General features: G+C 40.7%; 1 protein-coding gene across 1 annotated transcript; it reads right to left on the bottom strand.

Moving 5' to 3' along the window:
* Nucleotides 1-10,476: 10,476 nt before the first annotated feature.
* On the bottom strand, nt 10,477-18,034 carry RBP2 (retinol binding protein 2). Its single transcript, XM_058844170.1, has 4 exons — nt 17,962-18,034; nt 15,168-15,346; nt 12,270-12,371; nt 10,477-10,530 (listed from the first exon to the last, which is right to left on the bottom strand). The coding sequence occupies exons 1-4, from the start codon at nt 18,032-18,034 to the stop codon at nt 10,477-10,479; spliced, it is 408 nt and encodes a 135-aa protein (XP_058700153.1).
* Nucleotides 18,035-20,513: the final 2,479 nt, after the last annotated feature.

Raw genomic sequence — 20,513 nt, 5'->3', positions numbered from 1 at the left:
TCCTGACATCAAATCGACTGACAAGGCTTTTTTTCCTTTGTGACACCTTTTTCTGTATCAAGGGGCTGCACTACACCCATTACAAAAACCCCAAATAGAACAGATTTTGCTCTGTTCTGTGCACACTTGTCTGTTTCCCTGACAAATCCAGGCTCCTTGGACGGGTTTGTAACTGAAGAGATGCCATCCACTGTTTGAAACTCTTTAAAATGAGTTACAAAATTACTTGAACGAAAATGCTGTCTGATTTTCTATGTGAACTATTCCATGACAATTGATGAGTATTGTTACATTTGATGTGTTACAAATTAGTGCTGGAGTTGTTTGAAAGCTCCTCTGAGATGGGATTCAGAAGACTGACTCTGGCTGCTAATAGAAGCTAGACATATATATATTAAAATATTAAATAACACTGGAGACAATGTCATTCTGTCAGCAGGGTCTTTAGTGATTGTGTATTGGCTGAGAGAATTCTGCTGGTTGGGAAAGTAGATTTGATTTGCTCAAGACAAAAACTGTGCTTTGCTGGCTGTCATCATGTTTGTGTTTATAGATTTGTGACAAAAGGAGGTTTCTGGCAAGAAGCCTTTGCAGTGTAGACCAGACTGAGGAATTTTTTCTATGCTGAAGGTAATAGCATAAGAAAAAAAGTGCCTATTGTACTACTCATATAAGTTCTCATAAAAAACCAAATATCACTAATTTAAAGTATTTATCTCCAGAGAAGATGCTGCAAATTCTTCTGTGGCTTCAAATAACTTCTGAAAGTTACAGCCTCACACTTTACAGGGAACTACAGAAACCAAGATTTATTTTTTTTTTCCCTCTAAATACTGCCAGATAAGAAGACATGACATTGAACTTGATATAGAAGTTCTCACATGAAATCTTCTCCTACCTTAAGATGTTCTCTGGTGCCTTCTTTTTCTTTTTTTTCCTCCTTTTTTTTTTTTTTTTTTTTTTCCCCTATATAATCATTATAATGCATGGGAAAAATGGTAATAAAAGCACCTTTATGCTCCTCAGTCAGTGGAGATTAATTACTGCTGAGGCAGCTGGCAGGGAAGGATAGGACAGTAATGGTGTAATGGTTTCATTACCAAAACCTAATGAAGTGGTTAGGGAAGAAGGATAAGTTATAACCTTTCAACAAAGTGAGAGCAATTGATAAAAATATTTTCATATTTTGGTCCTTAAATCCAAGTGGAATCCAGAAAACAAGCGAAACATGTCCCTCAAATGCTCTAGCACTGACCTAATATTTGAGAAAATGATTTGGCCTGTAAACTAAGGGGAAACTGGCTGTGAACACACCTGGCCGCAGAATTCTATCCAGAGCAGATGGACTGAGAACTCTTGGTTGTTCTATTGTTGGCCATCAAGGCAGAGGACTGCATATATTTGTAATAAATTAGATTATTAGATAAACTGTTGCACTGTTGTTATATCTACCAGGGTGGTACTTATTTATTCTATAACAGAATTTTAATCTCTTGTCAATTCCTTAGGAAACACTGCAGGGTGAGGTGAACTATTTGGGCCTTATTTAACCCATCCCAAGGTGCCAAAATGTGCTCCATTTTTCACTGAAAGATTCTAAATATGTTCTGGGTCTCTTTTTATTTAAACCATTTGCAGCAGGACAGCCACAGAGTTCTGTCACATGTTATAAATAAAACCTGAGATCTGAGGAGCTGTTATGGTGTTTTCCTGCACAGCCTTGCTTATATTTGTTTATATTGAGATACACAGTAAGCAAAACAGATCTTTTTTCTTGTGAGTTTGTGAAGGATTGCCTTTCTTATTTGAAACAGAAGCACCTAGAGCATCTAGAGATTTATTCTTGAGAAGAAGCAAGTTACAAAAACCTGGAAAGCCAAGCTCAGGCAAAGGCTGGAGCTGCTTGGACTTCTCTGGGACCACACTGATCCTGCCAAGGGTTCAGTTCCTCCTGCCACTGTCACTTCATCTCAGCCTCTGTCCCTTGGCTCTCTGCAGAGCCACTGTGCAATCAGCATGGCCATGGAAAACCTGGGGCTGCTTCTTGTTTTGGATGACACAAGTCCCCTAAACCAGAAATCTTTCACTGCTGATCACCCAAAACCTCTCTCTGGAAAACAGTTCTTTTCCTTCTGCAGCTCTGGATGTGCTAACATTTTAACTAAGTGCTCATGTTTGCTGTGTATTCAACTGATGCCATCAAGGCAAGCAATTTGCTGTAATGCTACACAAGGCACCCATTAGTAGCAAACAGCAATCTGTGTTTTTAGAGAACCAAGGCTGTTATTTCACAAAGGGAGCAATTCAACTCTGCCTTAATCCTCTAACGAGTAAAGCTCATCTTCCAGGTGTTTTTCCTGACTATTTGACTGCTCTTGGCTTCTCAAAAGTGTTTAGAAAATGGAAGTCTAATTTAAATTAAGTTGTACGTGATTATTAAAAAAAAAATACAATACATATGTCTATATAAATAAATGTAAATTCTCTTTTTTTTAAATGACAGAAGAAAATGCCATATGTCACATGTCTCTATTTTTAGTTGCTTGTTTTCAATTTCTAAGCAAAAAGAAAAACGTTTAACTTAAAACCTTGCCTCTAGACATTCAGGAACTTCATTGCATTCATTTATTGTATCAACAACAGTGAACAGCAATATGCATTTTTCTGACCATGATACTTTGAATGCATTAAATTCTGCAGCTTCAGAATCTGTTTTCAGTAGAGGCCTGATCAGAACTGGTCTGGCTGAACTGAACAAATGACTCCCTGGAAGTGCTCTGACCTAAGCAGAACTACTTGCAAAACAAACTCCAATACCCATTTCAACACCCTTATAATTATTTCAAAAGCTGAAAATTAACTAAAACCATATCAAGCAAATATAAAATTATATATTTTGAGAACCTACTGTTGCCTCACTTGTTACACCAACTGACTTTTATTATGACTTTACTCACTTTTGTGCCAAAGCTCAATAAATAACCTTTCTCTGCCCAGGCTGAAAGGGATGATGATGAAGTGGAGGGATTTTCAGCAGAAAAGGCACAGTAAACTCTTCAGCTGGCCTTTAGGACTGCTGCCCTGTTGGAAGAGCACTGCTTTAGTCTGATCATCAGAAAATTTAAGCAATCTTTGGCTTTATGGCACCTCCAAGAAAAAACATATACTTCTGTTATTAAAGTTCTTTTTCCCTATATAAGTGTAGGAAAAAGGTGAGCAAATTTTGAAAAAGCAGGTCAGTTCCTAGAGAGACAGCTGGAAAAAGGCAAATCAGATCATTTAGTAAGCAGAAAAAATATTAACTATTGTAAAGTAGACAATGAAACAAGTACTGCTGTGAGCAGCAGAACCACCAAAGCTTGGTTTCTAGGGGATTTTATCTCATGGTTGAGTTCACTGGCATCCAGCTGAAGGTTTTCCATGGTTACAGGCATTTATCCTAAATGATTTTCTGGGACTTGATAAACATGAGTTCACCCTTAGCCTTTATTTTACTGGAGGCATTCTATTGAGCTCTTCATTTTCACATAATATCGTAGAAATATTGCATTTAGAGAATTTACATTTTACAGTCAGGTTTGCTTGTCCACTCTACCCTGGCAAACTGGTTCAAGAGCTGTGGGGGTGTGGGCCAACAAATATCGTGGACACCTATGAACCCTTCTAGCCCTGGATGTAAGCATATATATCCATGGATATGATACATGTATATATCCAAAAGTGAATGAAATAGAGGTGACAGGGGAAGATAATTAAGAAATTACAGGAAAACAATTAACTTTGGGTGCAGTGAAAAAGGCAGCAAGGGATTAAAAAACACTTCAAAGGATGCCTGTTACAGCTTTCACAGGGAGCCATCCCACTTAACTTTCATGCTTTAATTCTGAAGTCATAACTAGGTTTACAGCCTTTGTGAAGGGTTTATCAGTTTTTTAGGAAGCCTTTCTTTGAAAGACTGGACCCTTAACCAAACCCAGCAGAAATCCAAAGTACAGTGGCATGAAAACAGGTAAAGAGAACTTACCATAGTTCCTGTTTCTAGGTCTTGCTATACATTAGTAGCTTTTCTCTTACTACAGGGTCTGTATTTGACTATTTTCCCCCATAAAAACAGTCAGAATTATAATCTTTGGGATCTTCTTGCCAGTCTTTTTGCCAACTGTTACTGCAGGTACAATAATAGGTTTGCTGATGGAAGAAAGTGGATTCTGTGGTGGGACCACAGAGACTGCCCAGGCTCATCTGCTGGTCCCTTCCAGCCCTTCACCTCTGGAGAGCAGAGGCACTGCCTGATGTCCTCCTGCAGTTTCCATGCTGCACTTCCAGGCTACTCCTTCCTGTCCTGCCCATCTTTTCCTGTCCTGGAGTGTGGAGAAGAGTGGGCCCCTATTCCTTCCATGTGTTTATTCTTTCTCCAAGTGAAGTATGTTTGCACTCACATAAGACAAAACTCCTCATCTCTTCATGGATTCCTCTACCTTGAAGAATTCTGAAATATCTATTGTCATCTACTGCGTTCCCATTTCTATTTAATGGTGGCTGAAGCACTGCAGTGTGAGATATAATTAAAGAAATTATGATATTTAGAGAATAACTGACAACATTTTTGCAGCTATTGAAAAGCTCATCTCATTAATATTATTTTAAATCTCATTTTCACAAAATTATTTCTTCTAATCCTCACAATCTGCATAAGAAGTGTAATCAGCAAGCTGAAATTAAAGTATCTGCAACCTCTGCCCTTTTTACCAGTCACAAATTAAAGAAAAGAATGTCTTCTAGTGGGAAGAAAACTTTTTAAAGAAATAATTTCTATCAATCTCTCCCCACTAAAGCAAAATATGTACCCTTGCTTAAAAGAATACAAATAAACCTTATTAAGTAACATTTTTTTTGGTTAAATTTTGTCTTCATCAGATCTTGAAGTAAATGCTGGTTTAAAAACCTCAGACTTCTTGCCAGATGGCAGTGGAGTATCTTTCAGAAGCAGCAGAGCAGCACAGCATCCAGGATATCCGTGGCAAACTGGGAAGGCATTTTGTGCATATCTGTGACCCTCCAGAGCTCTAGAGGAAGACAGCATCGTAGGGCCTTGCCACAGAGCACAATTGGTAGGAGCAATAACATTATTCTACAGCCTCTGCCTGTAGCATTGCTCTCTTTTTTAGCAGTTGGCAATAAAATGTTTAACTTTTGGAAGAAAAATTGGCTCAAAGCAGAGCCAGTTGGCTTAATGCAGATTTTTAGAAATTCCACCATAAACATTTGCTCCACACAGCTTTGTCATTGCCATTTGGAAAGCCCAGTGACAGGTAATGCTGCTGATTCTTTCCCAGTACTGCACTCACGAGGAAGTGCTTTTGTGTTGTTCAGGCTTTTCTGTTCTGGATTTATTGGCTTTGCATGGCCAGGCTTTGGCAGGGTGGGAGCTCCAGGGCTGGATTCTGTGAGCAGCTGCTGGAAGCTTCCTCCGTGTCCAGCAGAGCCAACCCTGGCAGCTCCAAGGAAGGAGGTGCTGCTGGCCAGGGCTGCTCAGCCACACACGGTGGGAACAGCTCTGCCACAACAGAGCTGAGGAGAGAGAAAAGGTCCTGGGCAGCTGTGGCCAGAGAAGAGCAGGGTGAGAAGTGTGAGAGGAACAGCTCAGCAGGCAGCAAGGGCAGGGAGGAAGGGGGACAGGAGAGCTCCAGGCACCAGAGCAGGGATTCCTCTGAGCCTGAGGTGCAGCTGTGCCCCTACAGCCCCTGGGGATCCACAGGGATCCAGAGATCCATTCACAGACCCTGGGGATCCACAGGGATCCAGAGATCCATCCACAGCCCCTGGGGATCCATGGGGGATGCAGAGATGTCCCCACAGCCCCTGGGGATCCATGAGGGATGCAGAGATGTCCCCACAGCCCCTGGGGATCCATGGGGGATGCAGAGATGTCCCCACAGCCCCTGGGGATCCATGGGGGATGCAGAGATGTCCCCACAGCCCCTGGGGATCCATGGGGGATGCAGAGATGTCCCCACAGCCCCTGGGGATCCATGGGGGATGCAGAGATGTCCCCACAGCCCCTGGGGATCCATGGGGGATGCAGAGATGTCCCCACAGCCCCGGGGGATCCATGGGGGATGCAGAGATGTCCCCACAGCCCCTGGGGATCCATGGGGGATGCAGAGATGTCCCCACAGCCCCTGGGGATCCATGGGGGATGCAGAGATGTCCCCACAGCCCCTGGGGATCCATGGGGGATGCAGAGATGTCCCCACAGCCCCTGGGGATCCATGGGGGATGCAGAGATGTCCCCACAGCCCGGGTAGCAGCCCCCAGTGGAGCAGGGCAATCCTGGAGGAGCTGGGAGCCCATGGGAGGCTGTGCTGAGGGGTCCCTGCTCCCAGGCTGGAGCAGCCTGGCCTGGCAGGACTGAGCCGTGGCAGAGTGACCCCAGAGCAGCAGGGCTGGCAGCTCTCTCTGCCCCAGGAGGGACTCAGGGGGGAGAAGTTCCTGGAGAAGTCTCCCGTGGGAGGGACCCCCGGTGCAGCAGGGAGTGACTCCTCTCCCTGAGCAGCAGGAGAAGCCAGGGGTGAGGAGCTGACCCAAACCCCCCTTCCCTTCTCCTTGCACCACTGGGGGCAGGAGGCAGAGCTGGGAATGAGGGAGGGGTGGCAGGAAGGTGCTTTTAAGGTTTAATTTTACTTTTCATTATCCTGCTCTGTTTTAGTAATAAAGTTAGTTATAAGTTAGTTAGTTATCCTGCTCTGTTAGTAATAAAGTCAATTAATATCTCTAATTAGAGCCTGTTTTGCCTGTGATGGTATCTGGTGAGGGATCTCTCTCCCAGTCCTTATCTCAGCCCATGAACCCTTTGTTGTTTTTTCTCTCCCTGTGCAGCTGCAGAGGGCAGTGAGAGGCTTTGGTGGGTGCCCAGAATCCATCCAGGGCCAACCCACTACACGGGATCAGAAGGTTGCTGATAAATTCTCTTCCTGGGGCTGTACTTGAGCAATATTCTCTATGAGGAAAAGAACCCATGCAAATGGTAATCCTTCAAAACAGCTGAGACAGCACCGTGTGCCAGAGGGCTGAAAAAATGTGAATGAACATTCTTTGATTTACCAGCAAGGTCTATTCCTCCAGCACAAGTATTTAATCTGCTGACAAGGAGATACGGGACTTTGAGCCTCAGCCTAACATCACAAATATGATACAAACAAGGATTCCTTTGGAAATAATTCTAATGCAACAGTGTGAATATCTCCTCTGTCTCCAGAGCTGTGCATGCAGCTGTAAAGGAGGCTGCAAGTTCTTGCATATCACTATGTGCAAAAACAAAATGTCGCTTTGGAGAGTAAAAAAGCTTGCAGATTTTCTCACTTCCTTTTAAAAAGTCTAAAATTTTCATTTCCAAGATAGGCAAAACAATAGGGTCAGATCCACTCGAAGTCTACTTGTGCTCAATTTCCTACATCCTTTACTTCTGAACCACAACCATTAGATAGAACTAGGGAGCATAAGAAACTGGTTGAAGAATGTTTGCTTTCCCTCTTCAAACTCATCCTTAGTGAATTGATGATAGTTCCCTGTGATATAGGAAAGGTTTTCTTTGGATTTATAATTTAGTGTGAATTTACAAACAGGGTTACTCCTGGCAAGAACCAACCAGGAGAAGTGTCACTGATTAAAACATGCACATTTTGTTTCCTAGTGATTACATTCTGGTAATATTTTGAAAGCTTAATGAGCTGTGGTACTTTTTTATCCTTGTAACTAACAGAGACTTAGAAATACGAATTAAATACATTTCCACTAAAAAAAAAATCCAGGTCAGGGCTGAATACAACAAAATAAGGAGTTTACTAACTCTAAGTGCAGTTTCTTCTGTGCAAGCTAACATGAAAGCATTGCTCAGGCAAAGGACACAGGAAGTTTGATACCAAGTCAACTTTTATCAGGAGAAGCAAAGTCCAATTCATAAAAATATCCTGCCATATGCACTTCTATGCCTGTCGTGATTTAACTCCAGCTGGCAACTGAGCACCACACAGCCATTCCCTGAGAAAACTCCTGGGCTGAGCTAAAGACAGTTTAATGGTGAAGAAAAAGCTGCAGGCACAAGCAGAGCAGAACAAGGAATTCATTCACCACTTCCCAGGTGGGTGTTCAGCCATGTCCAGGACAGTGGGGTCCATCACGTGTAACAGATCCTTGGGAAGACCAAGGAATTTCTAGGGAATGCCATCCCAAACACAGCAGTTTTCCCTCTTCTTTCTTGTAGCTTTCTATGCTCAGCTTGATGTTCTATGGTGTGGAATATCCCTCTGGCCAGTTTGGGTGACCTGTCCTGGTTCTGCTCCCTCCCAGCATCTCGTGTACCTTCTCACAGGGAGAACAGGAAACTTGGAGTCCTTGACTTAGAAGAAGCACTAGTTAGCAACAACTAAACCATCAGTGTGATATCAACATCTGTGGAGGTCCAAGGGCCTCCACAAAAATCCTCAACCCTGGAAAGGTGGTAACAAGTAATACCTCCCGAGGTGGGGGGTAAGAGAAGCCTTTCTCCCTCAGGCCTTTGCAGTTAAACATTAATCTTCTTGCTTCTGATGTTCTATTGGTTTGCCAAGTTTGTGTCACCCTGTTCAACCCCCGTTCATCATTTATGTAAATGCTCTAGAATGTTCTCCCTTCCCTGGACCCCCATTGGCCCCATCTCGGTGCATTGCTCCACCCCTGCTGTCCTATTGGTTCTCCCTGTCCCTAACCCCGCCTATGCACCGCTTTTACCTGTTCCCATTGGATCCTAGCCCTCGGAACTGCCCCCTCTCGCCTCAGATATAATCCTGACCCTCAGCCTATCCTTGTCTTTGTCCTTGGATCCCATTCAAGGCCAAGTGAAGCTCCTGGATTTCCATACCAAGAGCTGTCCCTTTGTCAGTCGTCACCTTTTTTGCAGTGTGCTCTGGGCCCGAAAGGCGCAGGTCGCTCTTATGGCCGTGTTGTTGTGAGCTGCAACAAACATTATTCTCACACTAAATCCAAAACACAGCTAATAAAATGAAAATTAGCTCAATCCCAGCTGGAACCAGGATAATGGCCATGGCCACAGAAGTATTGGTGGTATATAAACTAATCAGATTTTTGCAGATGTAACCTAGTTGTCAGCTGGGAGACTCTCACTCCTTTCCTACCCTGAGCTATTGACAGCGAGTGGGCTGAGGAGCAGGTGGAGATGAGGAGAAAGCATATGCTCCTCCATTTCTGCCAAAGTGTTTTCACATATTTTCTGTACTTCCCTACCACTGATATGTTAGGCAGATTTTCACTCCTCCCATACTAAACAGAAGATGGGGGATATGGACAAGAGGGAACTTAAGAGTGCTAAAGCTGATGTGAAAGTTTTTTTATTTGAAAACCAAGGTTGTGGAAAAGACAGTGTATTTTTTTAGAATAATTCATGTCATTGGGAAAAAGCAGATGAGCTTTTGGGCATACTGGGGAAGGTCTTCTGGGGAAGGTGTACACACATTTTGTTGAATAATAAAGTTTTTATCTACTGAAGTCGTGTTCATCATGGTTAACTTAGACTTGCCTTTAGCAAAGAACATGAATTCTTTTGAAAAACCCTGAATAAAACTGAGTTGCTGGGAAAAGACTTTTCTTTGTACAGTCTCTGAAAGGTGGTACAAGATGAAGATTGCAGCATGCTGACCGCTCTTTCTGCACAGGCTACACGCAGACTGTGTATGCTCTGCAGTTTTCCTCTCACAGCCCTAAGTGTGCCTCAGTTTTCACACCATGGAGTAACTCTTCAATGCAGAGTTTGCTTCAAGCAGCAGATTTCTCTGCTGGGATGGTTATTAGGCTGCCAGTTCTAACTGGAAATTACAGCATTGCCATTGATCCATGTTAGGTTGGAAGTGAGGAGCTGCAGCTCTTCACAAAGGCCGTGAGATAATTGTGATAACCAGCAGCACTTCAGACCTGGGCCAAATTCAAGGGAACAGTCCCCATGTGAAAGGACATGTATTGTGCTCAGTGAGGCATTCTGTTGCCTGAAACTGTGGACTTAGTGATCCAGGACTAAATTAAATAGAAACAGTCCAGTGAATATCCAAAGTTACTCAGTCACCCAAAGGCATGATGATAATACAGCACTTTGGAGACATAGGCTGTGATTGAAATAATTGTGACTGTTAATTTTCAGCCTTGTTGCTAATGGACATTCTTCTTGAAGTCATTATAGAGATGTAGGGAAACATTATTTAAAAGACAATTGCTTTTATTTAACTCCAGACTGCAAAGCCAAGGAATTGATGAGGTTTGTAACTGTTTGATGTTATTTCTGTAAAATGTGTTTGTTTCCATAAACAGGCACATGATACATTCACACAGAAGTGTCAAAGGAATGAAAATTGGGCTTCATTCTTCTTTTTAGACAAACCATAATAGCATAACATTGTGATGAAGATCTGTGAGGCTTTCTGCTCCATTTTAGTTCTTCTTCTTAAATGTCTGATGGCACACCTGGTCTTCACATGTCAGTTCCTACAGTATTAAAACAATTAGTAAGTATATAGTGGTAGAAGTTTTAGTTTGCATATATATCAGATCCCACCAGAAACTACTACAACTGAGCCACTGCATTAAAAACTTATGCTTATGAAACAGAGAACATTAAAAAAAAATGCATTATATGTAACCAAAGAGCAGGTGTGCACCTCATGTTGCAGTAATTAGTTTTTGATATACAAATTGAACTCTAAGAAGAATAAACATGAAAAATGCATTAAAACTGTGCTTTAGTTCAAGGCTTTTTCATGCTCTGTTACTAAAACAATATACTCTAATAGTTTATAATTCATGTTACCTCAAAATTCACGAGATGCACTGGAACAAGGAAGGAAATAAAAAAGAGGAATGCCTTAAAAAGCTGATTTGCTTCAGAGGGGTGCCCAGCCATTTCTCAGGGGCCAGAACAATGCACCATTTCTGCCCAGGGCTGCAGTGAGCTCTTGAAGGCTGCCCCACTGCAATGCAGCCAGTTTGGTTGGTGCCATCAGGCAGTGTTCCTGTGCCAGACAGGGCTTTGAAGGGACTGGAGCTGTCTTTGTGGCCAGCAGTGGGCCAGACCTGCAGGACAGTTTCTGAAGACTGCTGTAAGGATCTACTTGGCTTTGTTTCCACCAGCCTAAACCTTGGTGCCAGCATGTAGAACCTTTTAGGTCAGCTTTTGAATGTGTGTTCAGGCAGAGTGGGGGAAGTGCCCTGGACAGGTGATTTTAGTCAGGTTTTGAATTCCTGTCTTTGACCTTTTGGGCACAGAGATGGGAGCCACTGTGACTGCCTACACCAAGTATGTGTAAAGGAAACTTGTGAAGGAGCAGATGGCTTGGGACAAAGCAGAACAGACGGGACAGGACAGAACAATGGGCTTTTCTCAAGAATCTTGGTACCCTCCACCCACTGTGCCATCCAGTAGGTGCTATCATGCCCATTTCTTGGTTGCGTTCCCAAGAAACTCTGCAATCTTTATCATCATGAGAAATGTTCAGAAAATGAGCAGGCATGGCACTTTGTGATATGGTTAAATGGATGTAGCAGTGTTCAGTCAAAATTGGGACTTTGTGATCTTGGAGGTCTTTTCCAACCTTAATGATCTGATGTTTCTACAATACTGTTATTTTGAAATCTTTCTGCCCATCACTGATTGCTGATTTCCTGCACAGGCTTTACTGGCCTATCTTGGACTCACCACTTCTGTCTTTGGGCTACAGCTTGCTACTTTAGATGTTAGAATTTATTATTGAACTAGGAAAAAATAATTGCAGTATAGGTTGGTTGTGGGATCCTCTTGAATATCCATGGGTTTCCGATCTGTATTACAGCACAGTGTGCTAAAATTTCATATTGTTTTGCTCAGAACAAAGAATACCATTTTTCTTCCAATCTGATTGGGGTTTTTTTCTTCTTTTTTTCCCTACCAGTGATTATATAAAAATGAGATTATTCTAGAGGTGAAATGTAACAGGAAGGGTTAAGAGCTGGAGGGAAGTGGACTGGAGCAAAAAAAACCACTGCAGGGTTTTGACTTAATTGGGAGCATGTGGAAATAAATTGAGCATTCCTGAGTTGAACCAGAGGGGGAAATTCCTTAGAGTTCAGAGATCAGAACTGTCTGAAGACCTTTCTAACTAGAAAAAAAACTCCAAATCCTTTGAAATGGAAAGCTTGAGCCTGTGCTGCAGCCTCAGTGAAGTGCTGTGGATCTGTGGAGCAGCCCTTACCAAATGCAGGATGTCTCCTTCAATCCAGTGCTTCCAGCCCCTGTTGTTCTTTTCACCTTTCTGAACAGCGACCAGTTTGTCACCATCCCAGGTCACCAGGGTCTGCATGAATCAGATAATTAACTCAGTTAGATTAACCAGATGCTTATGAACATGCAAAAGTAAATTCAATGTGAATACACAATTACAGTTGCTTCCTATCATTCTCCATTTTCCTCATAAAAAGACTAAACAACCCAAAGCATTTAAACAATCATATTCAGGGTGACAACAGTGTGATGAAGGGAAGCTTCTGCAGCTCTTTGTTGTCATTTCCATGTGTTTCTTCCCATATGTGAGTATCAAGTGGTGAATTGTTGAGTGTGTTTACAGCTATTTGTGTAATACATGCAAAGTGCATTTTTTTCCTTGCTGTTTAAAGCCATTAATGAAAAAATATAGAGTCTCATGAATGAAGACTTGAGAGCTTGAACTGAAAAGTGCAGTGCTAACACCTTTTCTAGCTCTGCATAAAGTAGCAAGAGGAAGAGTACGTTAGTATCATCTCCTACACTAAATTTGTTTGTGTATTTTCATGTGCTTTCATGATGAAATTTAAAGAGATGTGATCATAAGCTGGACAATGTGATGTGGCTGGCCCTGCCTGAGCAGACAGGTTGGACCTGGTGTTCCCAGGAGATCCCTTCCACCCTCAACCATCTCCTGGTGTGATTCAGTCTGGCAGCAGCAGACAAAGTACTGGGTTATCCCAGTTCTTGTCCAGGAGCAGGATAACCCTTAACCTAAGTGAGGAAGAGTTCTCTCTACAGGCTGAATTATCTGGCTGCAGATGTGCCTTTAGGGATGTATTTAACCATGTGTCAGACAACTCCCTATTAGACACCAGCTACAGTCCATGAAAGCTCAGTTATTATAAAGCTCCAAGCATATTGGGAGCTTAATTCATTTTCTAGTTCAGCACTGGATGATTTATTTCTGTTATGAGGGAGCTTTCCATTAATAATGAAACAAAACTCATTCCATTTCAGTTAATTTCTTTCTTATTTACGGAATTTTCAAGCTACATGCTCTTTAAATTATCTATGCCCTCTTTACATTTAAATGTGGCCTACTGATTTTATTACCTTCATCTAACTTTAATGTGTTTGAGGCATTGTTTTGTTAATAAAATCACCAGAAAATACTTTTAAAGCAATTCAGAGAATAATGGCATGACATGCATCCTTCTTCCTTCTCCTCTCTAGAAACAAATAACGTGATTTGTTTAGAAATTAATATTAGACAAAAGTAATTAAAGCAGGTAGGGTAATTCCTTCCTTCCTTCCTTCCTCCCTCTCTCCCTCCCTCACGTGAACAGATTTTGCAGAGCAAGGCTTTGGTAGTGGTGATGAGCACTAAAGGAGCACCAACTGATGGATTTAAGGAGTGATGAAACTAATGAGTCCTTTGATCCTGAGCAATGTCTTCAACTGATCTGAAGAGATGTGGGAGCAGTGTTTTTGAGTAAAGACTTTGTTACAGGAATTTGTTCCACCCTGTGCCCACTGGAGAAGGAGACAGAAAGACAATTTAGATATAGGGGTGTTCAGAGTAGTGAAAAAAATGGGTCTTACTCTTTGATGGCTTGCAGTGCTGTGAATGAGAAATAATTTGGAAGAAATCACAGGAATTACACTGCACAAAGTTAGTTGAGAATTAAAAGTGATCCATGGTGAACAAACAATGTCTTCTGTTAAATTTGTGCCCCTCCAGTAAAGGATAATGTGAGTTCAAATGTAAACATTTCCTTTATGCTGCCACTTTTCCTGTGGCAATTGCCAAAACAAACGGGTCTTGTTGACAGTGAGTTTTGATCTGAGCTCCTCAGAGTTTGGAGCTGTGAGCTGAGTGGCAGAACACAGGGCTGGGAATTTGCAGAGCTGCTCACAGGGAGATCTGGTAAATGATGACCAGAGGAGGAAGAGGATGCTGGCCTGGCAAGGCTCCCACAGGGACAGCCAATGGAAATTTAAGATCTACATTTGAAAGTGTTGCTTACACATTTTAGGGCGAGAAGAAAGTAAAATAGAGGCAGTATTGATACAGAAACATGAAACTGAATTCAGGATGTGAATGGCTGCTTGTGTGTATTCTTTTCCTGCCTGACTTCTCTGAGAGAGCCTCGGTTGAATCCCCCAGGAGCTGACTCTGCCACAGGAGGTAGGGCAGGGGCTACAGCACGGCCCTAAATGCAGGAATTGTCCTCAAATCTCCCTGAAAGGTGCCTGAGCAAATGGCCACAGCTTCCTGGGGGAGTTCAGAGCTCAGGTTACCTCAGTTATCCCCCAGGCACTAAAGCACCCACTGCTGGGCCTCCTTGCCCCTCTGCCCTGCCACCTGCACTGCTCCAAGCTTTTATTTTTGTCCTTGCCCCTTCCCAAAGCTCCTCAAACACTAAAATCTAAGTGCAGCTTTATTTTTAACAATGTCCAACTGTTAAACTGCTCAGCTGGGACTGATCAGTGCAAACACAGCCATCCCAAAATGAAAAGTTACATTGATGCAGTCCTGAATTTACAGGGATGAACCCACAGTTTCATTGAGGAGGATGCGGAGGTAAAAATACAATTTACAGAAAATCATCAGATGTATCAGAAAAGCTGGAAAAATCCCCCAGTAGAAAAACCTAATTAATGATTGTCCTCACGTATCCCAGTAGCCATCCTGATTTGCATTTCTTATAAATGCTTATAGCAAGAAAGAAAACTGTCTCAGGCTGCAAATTATTTCTGCTTTATAAAAATCCTCTGATGTCTGTAAAATATTTGGGTTTCACTTAACATATTCAGGTGATTTTGGGAAGTGCTGGCTCCTGGTGCTAACTGTAGTATAAACAGATATCAGGTACCAGGTTTTTACCTTTACCACTCGGTTATCCAGTCCTTTGGTGTGCTCTTCAAACTCCACTCCCACAGTGAAATCCACATCATAGTTTCTGAAAGTACTGACAGTTTTGGTTTTAAAATTGTCTCCATTTTGAACAATCTCCTTTGTTTGTTTCAAGTGTTTTGCAATCTTACGAGTTGCAAAATCAATACCTATCAAAAACCAGAAAAGAGAGTGAAAATTCCAGTATTTGCTAACAAAATTAAAGCACCCCAGCATTTATATTTAGAAATTAAAAATAAATAAAATAAATGAGACATACTTCCACAAATGGTGCTTTTGCCTGCAACATTTTTCAGAGCAAAAGGTAATATCAAATAAAAATAATGTATTTATGAGTATCTTTCACTGATAATAGATTTATTTATTACCAGGATATCTGTGGGAACGTTGTGAGCATTCAATACAACATGCAACCAGGACTGAATAGATGCTGGTATGTTAAATCACCTGAATTTGTTTTGAGAATGAGAAACAAGAGGGGCTATTAAGCCTGACAGTGCCTTTTTGGCCTCACTAAAGAAGGACATAAGAATAACATTCTTTGTCAGAGATTTGGCATGTTAGAATGGGTATATAATCAAGAGACAATGAGTATGTAATCAAGGGGACCTGGACATGTTACTTTTATGATGAACCCATAGTCTGTGGGAGTATACAAGAGATTAATTAATTAGCTTTAAAGACATAAAATTATATTCATGAAAAAAGAAGCAATCAAATAAAAACCTGAAAACCACTATTGTTTGATAGCAGACACACACATAAATTGCAGTCCAAAAGGAGACAAATTCAAACTCAAAAGTCAAAGAAGTATCCATGTAGAGCATTTGACAGTTTCTGTTTAATATTCTGTCAGTGTTTTCTGCAGTACTGATCTCCTTAACACCCTGATTTTGTTCATCATGAGGACTGACATGATAATGCACACAACTGCTTGGGGCTGAAAGCATTGCCAGTCACCAAAGGGAGAACATCCATGACCACCATCCCAGTTTGCCCAGTCAACCCCCCAGTGCCAACAGCATCACCATCTGCAATAAATGATATAAATAATAAATAGCTGCCAGGGAATCTATTTTGGTGCTGTATGCAAATGAAATCATCTCCCATGTTTCTGCAAGAGACTGAAAAATGGCTTTGGTTTGCTGGCCATGCTTTGGTGGTTCCACGTGGGCGTTAATCACTGTCAGCTCAGCAATGCCACTTGCTAATGGAGCCCTTTTTCTTTTGCTAGATTCATTATCCTACTTGGGAAGTACTAATCGAATTGAGTAAGAGGATAGGCTTGAAAAAAATGTGACTTTTAAACACGGGGAATAATGGTCTTGTTCAGTATTTATATTCAAGACTTCTTGGGTATATTTTATCTGCTGTGGTGGATTAAAGGTATCTTCGGGGCTGATTTATAGCCAGGCAGCATAAAATTTAGTTCTCTCTGAGGGAAAAAAATGTCTAGACCTCTAAAGAAATGCTATTTCTGACTAATATATTGGTCTTGTAGCTCCTGGAGAAAAATCGGGGAGGTTTTATTAAAGCATGGTTTTCATACCTGCATTTTGAACAATGTAAGCAATAAAAATGATATGTAGTTCTATTAGAGTAGATTTAAATACTTTGTAACATGTTTATGATAAAATCAAACTTTCTGATTTAAAGGGCAAAACTAATCTTAATTAAAGTATAGAAATGTGTATTCATTAATTAAAAGGACAGATGAATTTTTAAAAAAACCTCAAAACCTCAGTGTGCTTTGAATCTGAGCACATTAATACTTGAAATATAAAAAAAAGGTAAAATGGTGAGAAAAAGAGTAGAAGAATATCTTTGCAGCCTATCCCTGCCATTTCTTTCTGAGAATCACCTGCAGCACATGCATCTTTGCAGTGCTTTGGGGTTGGGTTTTTTTGCTTATTTATTGACAGTTTTAAATTACTATGACTGATAGTGATCTAACTTATCATTCATATATGCACATAAATCACTTCAATTAATGTGTATCTTTCTCCTGAAATTCAAGACATTGTCCTAATCATTCTCATTGTCCTAATCATTCTCATTTCCAAGATCTCTTTTTGTCCCTCACATGCGCATATTATTTACAGATGCCCCTGAAGTGGTTTTTTTCCACAAATGCAAAAGCTAAAAACTATGAATTGTGAAACTTACCTTTCTCCCTTAAAAGGGTCAAAACTGAGAAAATTGCAACTGCTTTCAATTGTTGATTAATAATGATGAGAGTTTATTTTTATGTATTTATGTATTTATTCTATTTCAATCTGAACAGATCAATCAATTAGGATTAAAATTCTTTGGCAGAAGTAGTAGAAAATCAGTTAAAGCATCAAATTTTCCATCTCTGTACTGTAATTAGTTCAAAGCACTAATTAAATAATGGCATTGTTACTTTAGTGCTAGAGAATATCTTATTCCTCTTCAACCAGATTGTGGCTCCACTGTTACAGTAAGAATATACCAGGAGTAAAAAAGAGCTTCTAGATCTGAAAACCTTTTGGTTTGGGGCTTTTTTTCCTGACCTGTATCTGGTTGTTCATTTATCTAAATAAACAACAGCATCTTTGTCTACAAGTCTTCATTTGCTTATGTAATTAGATCATTGCAATTTTAAGAACAATTACTTGATTTGTGATTGGCAGAAACCCTTATGCCACAATGTACATTACAGAAAAAGCTCATTAATTTTTAGAAGGATTTGACTTAGAATACAACCATTTTCTCTTGATATTATTAATATTTTGCCATTTACCTAAAGCAACCATGTAGCCTTCAAAGTTTTCATTGGTTGCCATTTCCCACGTCCCATTGTAGTCGGCAGGCATGGTGGCGAGAGCCTAGACCCAGCTTCAGCTCAGGAGGTGAGACTGGAACCAGCCTCTGCTCACAGAATGTTTTATAAACCTTTCCATATCTTTTTTCCCACTCAGGTTTATGGCTTTGCAGATAGTGCAGTTGAAGGGGCAGAGTGATAACCCTGGAAACTTTGCTTTCATTGGCAAAGTTCAGCTGAACAGCTGGCAGACAAGGAACACTTTCAGAAACAGGGACTAATACAGGATGTGATTTTACAGTGACCTTTGGAAAGAAATGCTGGCATCATGGGATACCTTTGAAATATATTGAACACCGTGGCAAATTGTTAAAGTCTCCAAAGTGAATTGTTCTTAGCTCCTTTCTACGTGTCACTTTTCTCTATGAAGTGGAGTCTTCTAGAGCTGACCCATCCAGAACTCCCATTTAAAGCTGATGGAAATCTTTAATGTGAAACAAATGTTAGGGCTGGAAAGAGAATATTCCTGTTCAAATCATTTTTTGGTTTTGATTGATTTTCAATCTATCTGCCATATACCAACAGCTGTACTTATACCAGCTACACTTTCATATTTAGTAAATGTAAAGTAAACCAAAATCAATCATAATTAGTATCTTCTGCCCTGAAAATGATTTCTTAATTCCTCTGAAACATGTCAGTTTGCTTTGGAAAGCAATTTTATACATTGTAGTGGATAAAACCAGGGATTTCAGTTGTGCAAATAAGCAAATTCAGAATGTCAGAATGGAGAATATGCAGTCAAACTTTATTAGAATTTAGGTACTAAAAGCAAGTTAATTTAAGGTTTTATGTTATGTGGTTTTAATCAGTCAAGATAACATACAGATGGCTCTACAAAGACAATAATTGAAGTGACCAAAAGTCAAAAACTTCTTGAACTCCTTTTTTCTTTCCTTTTTTTTTTTTTTTATGGGTATCTTATTTAAAAAAATGCTAGAAAAAGTATTAAGATCCAGATCTTTAACTCAGAATCTAGCAAAAGGAAGAGTTACTGATCTTATGATTTCTCTTCTATGCCTTTACTTCGTTAAAATGTAATGCAAAATTCCACAAATGCTGAAAATTTGCCTGGGGATTAAAAAAAACTCAAAACAAACCTAAAGAAAGTTGAGAGTTTCTGGGAGTTTGAGTTCTTAAAATGCCTCAACTTAAGGAGCTAATTTAAGACAAGGAAAAGAAGTATCTTGATGTGTACCTGTAGGAGCCATGAAGAGGGTTTGCAATGGGGCATCAGGCAGGGCCCAGGGAAGTGATGGAGAGGTGAATTCCTGTGGGAATGCCCCAGGAAATGCCCTGCAGCCCTGGCTGTGCGCTGCAGTTTGTCTGAAGAGCAGGATGAGAACAGCTTTCTGAAACCTGGCTCATTTCAAGCACAATTTATTGGGCTGATCGCATTTACTACTGATGTGTTTGTTTCCACTGTAAGAAATTCCAGATGAAACTGTGAGTGATGTCACATTGGAAGTGAAAATTAAAGCCCTTTTGTTCTGTAGTGATGTTATGCACTGCTTAAGGAATAGGTTGATTTTGGATGTCTTTGTGTACTTTCTTTCTTAGCCTCCGTGTTGCATCAGTGTCAATAATACATTATTGCTATTTACACATTTTAGGTATATAGAAAAAGGTCCTGTAAAAACAAGAATACATCAGACTGAATGTCTACAATCACCTTCTGGAATCAGAGCATGTGCTAGAAGCTCAAGGTGGGATATTTTAGATGCTCACTGATTTCAGTTCAGCTCCTATGTAACACCCATTTTCATGAAGTGGGGAAGAGACTGAAGCTGTATCATGTGACCATCAGCAATTAATACCCATTAACAGCTAATAGAGTAACAGAAGGTTCCATTGCTGTAGCTAAGCAGAGCTAGGCACATTCTGAGAGAATTAATTATGACATGAATACATCCTTTGCATAAAATGTCATAACTAGTTAACAGCATAGACATATACTTGTAGAGCTCTTCTTTCCCCAGTGTTTTGGTTATGCTCATCCCTTATTATTTTATACATTTTTTCCCCAATATATGTGTTTTCTAAGCACTTGTTTAACCATCAGGCTAAATGAGCATTTTGAGCCTTTTCAGGTACAAATACAACTAGGAGGTCTATAGACACTACATTTAACCAATCAGAGAACTGGCTAAGTGGGGAATTAATAAAACATGAAGTATTGACTTGACAGAGTTCTGTGGCACTCCATGAGCTTTTAAAGACTGTTGTGCTAAGGTCCACAAAGAGAATATTACATTTTTGAATCAATATCTTGAGAGACAGTAGTCAAATGCCTGCCTAAGTCACAGGGTGCCAGGACACAGCACAGGGACTTCTCACACTATTGCTTGAAAGCTGAGCATGGAGAGTTCAAAGTCTCAGGTCTGCCTTGCTAGTTAGACTGACCTGCCTCCCACAAAATTCTAAAATTTGGAATTGTTATCCACTTGAAATCTTAGAAATTATTCTTTGTG

Source organism: Poecile atricapillus, chromosome 8, assembly GCF_030490865.1.
Source record: "Poecile atricapillus isolate bPoeAtr1 chromosome 8, bPoeAtr1.hap1, whole genome shotgun sequence".
Lineage (NCBI taxonomy): Eukaryota > Metazoa > Chordata > Aves > Passeriformes > Paridae > Poecile > Poecile atricapillus.
Note: the sequence above shows the minus strand (reverse complement) of the source record. Positions and strands in the feature narration are given on the sequence as shown.

Bases quoted from the DNA above. Each gene is read 5' to 3' on its own strand.
- RBP2 (XM_058844170.1), bottom strand. From the start codon at position 18,034: ATGCCTGCCGACTACAATGGGACGTGGGAAATGGCAACCAATGAAAAC. The intron at 15,347-17,961 runs GTAAATGGCAAA...GGTTTTTGATAG, and splicing joins AGGCTACATGGTTGCTTTAG to GTATTGATTTTGCAACTCGT. The intron at 12,372-15,167 runs GTAAAAACCTGG...TGATTCATGCAG, and splicing joins TGGATAACCGAGTGGTAAAG to ACCCTGGTGACCTGGGATGG.